This window comes from Triticum aestivum, chromosome 2B (assembly GCF_018294505.1).
Source record: "Triticum aestivum cultivar Chinese Spring chromosome 2B, IWGSC CS RefSeq v2.1, whole genome shotgun sequence".
In the NCBI taxonomy this organism is placed as follows: domain Eukaryota; kingdom Viridiplantae; phylum Streptophyta; class Magnoliopsida; order Poales; family Poaceae; genus Triticum; species Triticum aestivum.
The window spans coordinates 795053588-795063819 of record NC_057798.1 but is presented as its reverse complement, the minus strand read 5'-3'; the positions used below and the strand labels follow the sequence as shown (position 1 = coordinate 795063819).

The 10232-nt window shown below is 51.7% G+C and overlaps 1 protein-coding gene across 1 annotated transcript; it reads right to left on the bottom strand.

The window, feature by feature from the left end:
• Positions 1-5051: 5051 nt before the first annotated feature.
• Positions 5052-6365, bottom strand: LOC123047485 (uncharacterized; the record flags this gene model as incomplete). The annotated part of the gene is given in 1 exon segment (XM_044471050.1): positions 5052-6365. A coding segment is annotated over 1 exon segment (840 nt), but the record flags the coding sequence as incomplete, so codon positions are not given.
• Between the last annotated feature and the right edge of the window lie 3867 nt (positions 6366-10232).

The window sequence follows — 10232 nt, the reverse complement described above, 5'->3', positions numbered from 1 at the left end:
TTCCATGGCAGCACGCCAGTGAGGAATACTCAGTGCTGCCTGAAAATGACGAGGCTCTGCAGTGGGATCGACAGTAGTATAGGCCATGCACGCAGCAAGCCACGCGACCGTACCATCCGTGCATTCCTTCGGACAAAAAATGACGTGTTGGCTCCGTGTTCGAGGACGAAGAGCAGCCGCAAGCTGCGGCAATGAGGCCGGCGCGGGACCAGGCGAGTCCGAATCGGAGGAGGCCGAGACAGAGCCTGTCGGCAAACTAGAGACCGAAGCAGGGCTGGTCGGGGCAGGTGATAGCACTGCCAGGCCAGTTGAGGCAGCCAGTCCAGGCGACACCAGCCCAGGTGAGATGGCGGGCGGCGAGCCCAGCACTGACCCAGGCGAGACAGAGGCCCGCGAGCCTGGCGAGGCCAGAGCCGGCCCAGGCGAGCCATGCGAGGCAGGCAGATGTGGGTCGGGCGAGGCCAGCGCCAGCCCAGGCGAGACGGTGACCCGCGAGCCAGGCGCGGGCGCACGTGGGTCGGGCGAGCCGGGCACCCGCGAGGCAGCCTCCACAGGTGAGGCGGTAGCGGGTTGGCGGGTGCCACCCGTCATGCATGGCACATGCACGTTCGGAGCGCGAGTCACGTCCATGACCTGTTCATCAAGAAGCTTGAGACGGGCGCCGCGTCCAATACCTGCAGCATGATTAGGAAGCAACGCAGGGGCAAATGCAACATCTACAAATTGATCAGGCAAAGGTATAGACACGGGAACTGATGATATAGGAGTGGTAGAGTGAGTCGGAAGTGCACGAAAGGGGAACACACTTTCATCAAACACAACGTCACGAGAAATGTAGACGCGGTTTGTTGGAACATGCAGGCACTTGTACCCTTTGTGGAGGGAACTATACCCGAGAAAAACACACTTCTTAGACCAAAAATCTAGCTTACGCTTGTTATATGGACGGAGGCGAGGCCAACATGCACACCCAAACACTTTGAAGAACATGTAATCTGGGATTTCATTGAGCAAGAGTTCAAGCGGGGTTTGCATTTTCAAAAGTCATGAGGGAAGCCTATTAATAAGAAAACAGGTTGTGGAGAAAGCATCACTCCAGAACCGAAATGAAATGGATGCATGAGCTAGTAAGGTGAGGCCAGTTTCAACGAGGTGACGATGCTTATGTTCGACAGTTCCATTCTGCTGATGTGTATGAGGACAAGACACGCGATGCGAAATCCCTAGTTTGTTAAAAATGAGTTGAGGTTGTGGTATTCACCACCCCAGTCGGATTGAACATGGATGATTTTCTGGTTAAGGAGACGCTCAACATGTGCTTGAAACTGAATAAAAACATCGAACACATCAGACTTGCACTTAATATGATATAGCCAAGTAAACCGACTATAAGCATCAATAAAACTGACATGATAATTGTGACCACTAATGGATGTCTGGGCATGACCCCAGACATCAGCAAACACAAGCTCAAGAGGATGTTTCACAACATGACTAGACTCTGAAAACGGAAGTTGGTGACTCTTGCCCTGCTGACAGGCATCACAGACAGTTTCAACAATTTTATTGGACACAACTGGTAGCTCACAACGATGCAACACATGACAAACTATGAGAGCTGCAGGATGACCAAGGCGCGCATGCCAGTGAGTGTGCGACACACGAACACCACTGAACGCCTCAGGAGAAGACTGCATGGAGGGTGTGTGCAGCGCATCAAGTGCGTACAAGCCATGGCGAAGACGACCGCTAAGCAGAACGGCCCTCGTGTCCTGATCCTTGATAAAGAAACGAAAAGGATGAAATTCAGCAAGGACATTATTATCACGTGTAAGTTGAGGAATAGACAACAAACTACGCGTAGCAGAGGGAACACGAAGGACATTGGAAAGATGTAGTTTACGAAAATTGTGAGCAAGGAGAGAAGCCTGACCAACATGGGAGATGCACATACCTGCTCCACTGGCGGTGTGCACCTGATCATGACCACGATATGGCTCCTGAGTAGAGAGCTTGCCCATCTCGCCGGTGAGGTGGTTAGTAGCTCCGGTGTCCATATACGATGTCGGATCAATGGAGTAGGACGGAGTGCGGCCATGATCATGGCTCGTCACGGCGGTGGCGGCCTACTTGTCGTTCCCTTTACCATTGTTGCCGAGGCCCAGAAAATCTTGCTTGTAGCAACAATGACAGCGAGAGGCGATGTGGCGCTCAAGGCCACACAACTAGCAGGCCTGCGGGGCACCGCAGGAGGAGCAGCAAGCAACCGGCCGGTTGCCACCCGTGATGGATGGCGCATTGCCACGCGAGGCCGGCTGTGAAGACTGTGCCGGCTTGCCACCTGAAGATGATGACCGCGGAGGTTTGCTACGAATCGCGGCATTGGCGGAGGCGAAGCCCGGTGAGACACGGCGTGCCTTGATGCGCTGTTCACGGCCAAGAAGTCGGGCATAAAGCTCGCGAGGTGGAAGCGGATCATCACGGCCATGAACGTTCACAACGAGATTGTCATAATCATCATCAAGCCTGATAAGCACGAAGGTGGTGAATTCCTCGTCCTGCAGAGACTGGCCAAGTGAGGCCAACGTGTCGGCGAGACCCCGCATCTTGTTGAAGTAGTCTGTGATGCTGAGGTCACCAAGCTTGGTCTCATCGAGCTCGGTGCATATAGAATGAGCACGCGCCAAAGACTGGGAGGCGAAGCTGGTGTGAAGCGCCGCCCACGCCTCCCGGGACGTGGCAGCGAAGATGACCCAGCGACGAGACGCTCGGAGTGAGCGAGGACTGGATGGCAGAGAGGATGGCCTGATCCTGGGCCACCCATGTGTGATACGTCGGGTGATGAGGGGCGGACACGGGATGGATCCGTCAACATAGCCCTCCAGATAGCGGCTGCGCAGAAGAGGCAACACCTGGGCACGCCAGGACAAATAGTTATCCGGCGCGAGCTTCACCGACAGCAGGTGCGGGAAGTAGAACGGTGACGACGCCGTGACCTAAGCAGCATGCGCATTCATCGGTGGTGCGTAGAGACCCATCGACGGGGTTGTCTCAGAATGAGACGCACCCGCCGAGTAGATGCCAGGAGGACCAAAGACGAGGGCGTCGGCACCACAGTTCGCCGCGGCCCCGTAGGACAGTTGCGGCAGAGCGGCCGCGAACCCGGATGGCGCGAGGTAGGGCTGGCGCGGCGTTGCCGCGTAGGGCTGCTGTGGCGGCGGCAGATAGGGCTGCTGCGGTGGCAGCGCCGAGTAGGTCAGCGCCGGCGGCAGCCTGTACTGATGTTGCGGGGGGAGGGGGCATATGGTTGATGATGAGGCGGTACCGCGTACGACGCCACTGGCCAGGAGGACAGCAGCGGCTGCAGCGATCCCTGGGCAACCGACGACGCACCATACGAGGCAGGGGCGATGCCAGCGGGCGGCTGCATGACGACGCCGTAGGGCGGTTGCATGGCAACACCAGGAGGCGGCGGCGCAACAAACTCCATCGAAGCAGAAGGATCCGCCGAGGGGTTCGATCCAATCAAGGATCTAGTCGGCGGCAGGGCTCCATAGGCCGCCGCGAGCGGTCGAGAGGCAAGGAACGGCGACATAGGAGTGAGGACCGGCGCGGCGACGGCGGCGGTGACGGGAGTCGGCGCACCGACGGCGGGGGCAGCGGAAGACATCGAAACCCTAAACTGATACTATGTAAAACATAATATGTTGGGAACTGCTCGACACCCTAAACAGGGTGTGACTCTCTCATTATAGAGAGGTATCAGGGATACAATACAATGTTACAATATATGTATACAGAAGAGGCTACGTATATACAGTCTAACAGGCAGAACACCACCATTCCGTGTGGCCAAGAAACACTTGGCTGGCGACAGACTGCGCTCGTACATAATCGTGTCACCAAGATGGCACCTAGATGAGCTCACACAATAAACGAGTTGAATGGTTTCGGGCTGGTGTTCGGCGAGGAACCAACTGGACGCAGAATTTCCGGTCGGTCGCCGTCGCCGTCGCCCCAGCCGGCTGCTGCTCGGATATACTACGAATATGGGTCTCTACCATGCGCGCGCCTAAACCTTAAATATCCTCGTGGGAAAAATTAGTCCCGTTTAGAGTGCGTCAATTCAGTACTGACAGGACGACATTGTTTTCTAACCTTTGACGGCACCAGCTCAGCAGATAAACATGCTCTAATGGAGTCATTTTCACATCGTATTACACGGAATCGGCAGACCCTGGTCTTGAACGATAGCAAAAAGAAGCAGGGGGCCGAAAGAGTGCGTTCTGTTTGGTCACTTGGAGGTTGGGAAAGAGGAAAAAAATTACTGTAGCTGTGATTAGTGGAATCATGTCGGACCTGGTAAAGAATGCGTGTCCATGGCTCCATGCTGCATGAGTAAAATAATACCACAAGGTTGACTTTGCACACGAGACTTGTCTTGCAGGGCAATATAAATCCCACACCAAGCTTGACTTTTCTGCCCTCCACGTCCACGGTGGTCGGCAGTGAGAGTACCTTGTGTGTGGAGCCTTGGAGCCGTCGCCAAGCGATAACCGCGGCGGTACACGCACCACTTGGAGGAGCAGGGCGGTCGGCAGACGGCAACGGTTTCACGGACCATACGTAACGTAGCCCACTGCCCTAAGATTTCATTTCAATTGTTTTGCTAGCTAGGGTTCGGTTTTGATCATGCACTATTAAAAGCGGCCGCGTGCAGCTCCCCGGCGGCGGCCAGCCGGTTTATTCCGTCCACGGAGAATATGCGTCGCAATCGAACGTACGCTTAAATATCCTAGAAACGGACGGGAAATTGGGTGGTCAATTTACGGGTGAATTTTCGCCACCTTTCTAGAACGGGGAAGAACACCATCACGTACTACTACGTCGCCATCTGCAATCGCTCAACGTCACACGGCAGCAGCGTACGTACCAACACATCAGCCTCGGCGTCGAAACCAACGCCCATTTTCCACGTTGCGTGCCTCCAACTTGGAGCTATCGGTGTGAAAGAAAATATCAGAGGAAAAGAAAGGGCTGGACACAAGCTGTTTTGGTACGGTGAAATTCATCTTGCTTCATCTGCATATACCACTTCGATATACCAGAAACAACTACCAATATCGCCCCATAATCCATCGGGCCCTCTCTCTCACTCACTCACTATCTCTCTCTCACTAAACAAAGAAAAAAAAGAAAAAAACCATAGGACGGTTCCAGAGGGAGGGATGGATCTGCGGGCTCGCCCAACAGCCCGGACGGACACGCGCACCACACCAGCTGTCACACAGCACAGCCCAACCACCCCAGCAAAACACGGAACAAAAACAGAAAGAAATCCTCCATCCAGCCGGAACGTGTCCAGCCGGGCACCGCGCACGCAGCTCTTCTCTGGAGTCGTCGCCTTCCTTGTCCTCTGCTCCTCCTTCCCCCACTGCACAAACCCCGCACGCAACCGCGCCCGATTTCAATTCCCCTTTCGCTTTCCTACTACGCTTCCTTCTAATTAACCGACGGGCGGGCGGCTAGTAGCAGAGCGGCGTCAGGCCGGGGTGGAGGAAGGACTGCTGCAGATGGCGGCCGGTGGCGGGCGCAAACGACGGCGGCGGCGACGGGGTCGGCGACGGCGTCTGGGACGGGGATCTCCTGGCGGCGGACGGGCGCTCGATGGGGCCCACCGGGGAGCGGAACCCCACGGTGACCGCGTCGCGCACGCACCAGTGGAACGCCGGCTCGCGCAGGCCCAGCGCCGCGGCCGCCTCGCAGTCGGGGCAGGGCGTCGAGGGGCGCGCCGGCCAGAGCGCCGCCGGCGGGTCGTCGAGGAGCGGCGGGAGGAGGTACGGATCCGGCGCGGCGGTGCTCATCATGTACCACTCGTGCTGCCGCTGCAGCTCCCGCAGCTGCGCCTCGTAGTCCCACCCGCCGAACGCCGCCACGGGGGACGCGGCGCCCGCCAGGGACGCCAGATCCGTCGACGGGAGGCGCTTCAGGATGGTCCGCTCCGAGCCCGTCGTCGGCGCCATCAGCAGCGGCTGCTGAGGCCCCGCCCCCGCGCCCTTCCGGTCGCGCCTGGAGCGGCCCCCGCGGCGGTCGCGGCGCGAGCGGCGGAGCCCGGCGAGCACGTAGCAGCCGGCGCCCTCGCGGGCCACGGCGGCGGCGAGGTCGGCGCCCTCGTCGAGCGGCACGCGGCGCTGGCGCCGCGGCCGGGCGAGCGACGCCGAGATCTGCTGCGGCGCGACGCCCACGCGGTCCGCCACCACCGCCTGCAGCCTCCGCACGCCCAGCGACGGGTGCACGGTGACCGTGCCCAGGTCCACGCTCCGCTCGCCGTCCACGAACACCACCTGCAGCACCGCGCCGCCCGCTCCCGCCGGCGGCGGCGAGGTCGACTCCATCTCGCCCATCGCTCCGGGCCTCTCGACGACTGGACTAGACTAGCAGCGGGGGGTCATCGGCGGTGGCGTGGCTGGGAAGTCTGTGGGGAGGGGAATTGGAATTGGGACGGGGAGGAGGGGAGAGCGGGGGGTTATATACAGGGATTGAAGGCGGTTGGGTTGGGCTGGGCCAATGGTAAAGGCGGTGGGGCCGGAGGGGGGGGAAGTGGTCTCTGTCTTTCCTTGCGAGCCAAGGCAGCAAGAGGGCGCGGCACGGGATCCATCCAGGGAGGGGAGGAAGGTGCTGGTGCGCGGGCCCCGGCCCGACTGACCGGGGTCGCAGGGCGCCACGTCGGAGGGCGAAACGTGCGCGGCCAGGCTCGCGCCAGCGGGGCACGTGTTCGCGCGGTGGTGGGGCACTGATGGTCACTGCCGTGGCGTGCTGCGGCGTTTCACGTGACGCGGCCATGGCTTTCGCGTGACAAACGCGCCGCCTCCCAGGCCGCTGCACCCGGATCGCCGTTCCCTGATTACGAGTTTTTCCCCTCCTCTCCTCTTGAGCGCCGAAAAAAGCGCCAGCTTTGAGCAACAAAAACCGAACAAAAATTGCCATTGCGTACAAAAAGCGAAATATTTCCATGTGCCGAGATATATAAATACCAACATGTAACAGAAGTTGAAAAGGATACCGAAAATGGATTATTATTTTTCTGACCTGAGTAGATTATACCCATAACAAAAAAATCGCCATGATTTTTTACAACAAGTGAAATTTTCACAAAAAAATGATATTCGAGTAGAACAAAATATTTACAAATTCGGCAAGATGTTGTATTTTTATAATGCCAAGTTTAACAAAAATTTTATTTCTGAAACAAAAATTATAACAAATATCTCTCATAAAGATTACACGGCAATTTTCCAAAATTTGCCATGGCGAACAATTATGTTAGGGAATTGCCATGGCAAAAATAATGCCATGGAAAACAGACCAGTACAAAAAGAAATTAAAAACTGCCATTGCGAGATGCATGTTAAGAAATTTGCCATGTTATTTCAATTAAAATTGCCATCTTATGTACAACAAAATTGTCTTGTATGTGGAATAACACAAATTATGGACAAAAAAATGAAATGGCAGATGAATGTTAAAATTGGCCAAGGTATTTCAATTAAAGTTGCCATCTTTTTTTCTCCAAGAAAATTGACAAGTATGCAAAATGACACCAAAAATGGCCGAAAAGTTCCATGGCAAAATGCATATTCAAGTTGCCGATGATTAAAAAAGTACAATTGCCATTTGTATAAACTACATTTGCCCTGACCATGGCTAAAAAACAAGAATGTTCCATGTAAAAAAATGAACGGGTTGCCATGGGTAATAAAAGTTGTCTAAAAAACAAGAATGTTCCATCTAAAGAAATGAACGGATTGCCATGGGTAATAAAAGTTGTCTAAAAAAACAAGAATTTTCCAAGTAAAGAAATGAACGGATTGCCATGGGTAATAAAAGTTGTCTAAAAAACAAGAATTCTCCATGTAAAGAAATGAACGAATTGCCATGGGTAATAAAAGTTGCCTAAAAAACAAGAATTCTCCATGTAAGAAATGAAAGGATTGCATGGGTGATAAAAGTTGTCTAAAAACAAGAATTTTTCTTGTAAAGAAATGGACGGATTGCCATGGATAGTAAAAGTTGTCTAAAAAACAATAATACTCCATGTAAAGAAATGAACGGATTGCCATGGGTAATAAAAGTTGTCTAAAAAACAAGAATTGTCCATGTAAAGAAATGAACGGATTGCCATGGGTAATAAAAGTTGTCTAAAAACAAGAATTGTCCATGTAAAGAAATGAACGGATTGCCATGGGTAATAAAAGTTGTCTAAAAAATAAGAATTGTCCATGTAGAAAAATGAACGGATTGCCATGGGTAATAAAAGTTGTCTAAAAAACAAGAACTTTCCATGTAAAAAATGAACGGATTGCCGTGGGTAATAAAAGTTGTCGTGCTAACCTTAATGGATTTGCCATGCGCTAAGTTTAGTGTTTGCCATGGGAGAAAAAGGAATTTTCCATGGAAAAAAATGACTTGGATGAGATATAAAGTAAATTTGCGATGGTCCAGAAAACTAAAAAATTCATCGCAAAAAAGAAGTAAAATTGCATGTATGTTAAACTAAATTTACAATGTCAGTATAGGTATATTTGCCATGTCAACAAAGGTAAATTTGCCATCAGAATTTTTTTTTGCCATGTTGTGAAAAGAATGATTTTTGCCATGGTCCAAAGGTAAAATTGTCATGATGTGTAGACTACATTTGACCTAATCCCATAAAAACTAAAATTGGCATGGTCACTTAAAAGGTAATTCTCTTACCATGTTGCGAAGACTGCCATTTCTAAACTTGCCATGTCATCAAATACAAAATTTCTATGATATGTACAAAATCGCCGAGCGCAGCTTTGGTCAATGGATAGGAGAAATGAGATGGTGTGGTGAGAGGAGAGTGACGACTGTCAGTAGAAGAAGAAAAACGTCCGCTCGCTTCCCACTTTCCACCGAACGATGGCAGGAGCTGAAGCATGTTTAATCACTTTACCATTATTCCTTCATATTTTGTATGACCTAATCCATTGATTTTTTTTAAGGTAGTAAGAAATTTTCCCTTGAATGTACTAAAGCCGCAATTATGTGCGGGTGTGAATATATTTTGGCATTAACTAGAGCCCGTGTGCAAGTTTAATGCTTTCCTGAGTATGTTTCTTTGAGAAATACTCCCTCCGTTTTATTTACTCTGCATATTAGGTTTGAGTGAAGTCAAACTTTGTAAAGTTTGACCAAATTTATAGAAAAAATATAAACATTTATCATAACAAATATATATGATGTGAAAATACATTCAATAATGAATCTAATGGTATGTCATTGTATATGTTAATATTTTTGTTTATAAACTTTGTCAAAGTTTACAAAGCTTGACTTTGACCAAAACTAATACGCGAACTAAATAAAAATGGAAGGAGTACTTTGACGAATGGAAAAAACAAGATATTGTGGACCAGGAGGATCCACTCCACCTTGATTTCCATCGCTTTGACTGCGTGGGGAGCCTCCACAGAGACAAGCAATTTCCTGCTCAAAAACATCTCGTTGAGGGGAACCACTGATATTTAAAGGAGTAAATTGCAAAAAAAACACCACATTTTGTTTTTTCGCAAAAAACTATTGGTATTGTGCTAACGGTTTGCCAAAAATATTGATCGATCGAGAAGCAGCGTTTGACGCCGCACCTGACTGGTGGGTTCCACTATAAGTGGTGACATGGCACAAGGAAAACAGACGGAGGAGAGGAACATTAAGCGACTTGTTCAACTCCTCTTCTTCCTCCGTAAGTGGTGTTTGGCATTTCGTGGAACAACTAGCTAGCTGCCCACACCCGTTGCACTTCTAGAAGTGCTTGAAAGAAGCTGTTTGGGCACCCCTGCCACAGGCGCCGGTGTATATAGAGGAAGCGGGCCAGTTCCAAAGTTGGATGTTGGAGTGGCTCGACCTGGCCGGGGACGAGGAGAAGGCAACGATGCTTAGGGCTATGTACGAGTTTTGAGACTAGAAATGACGACTGGGATAGACGTAAAATGGAGGATTCTGCCGTTGTCAGGAATAGGGTGATGCACCTATCGGACGAATGAACATCTCTTCATGAAATTAGAGCACCGGTTGTGACTCAGCTCGCTGGAGCAATCCGGCGATGCACTGGGTTAAGGCCAACACAAATGGAAGTATGTCGAAAGGCCAATATTTTGAAGGCGGTGGAGCGGTTTTTAGGGATCACAATGAAGGTTTTATGGCCGGTG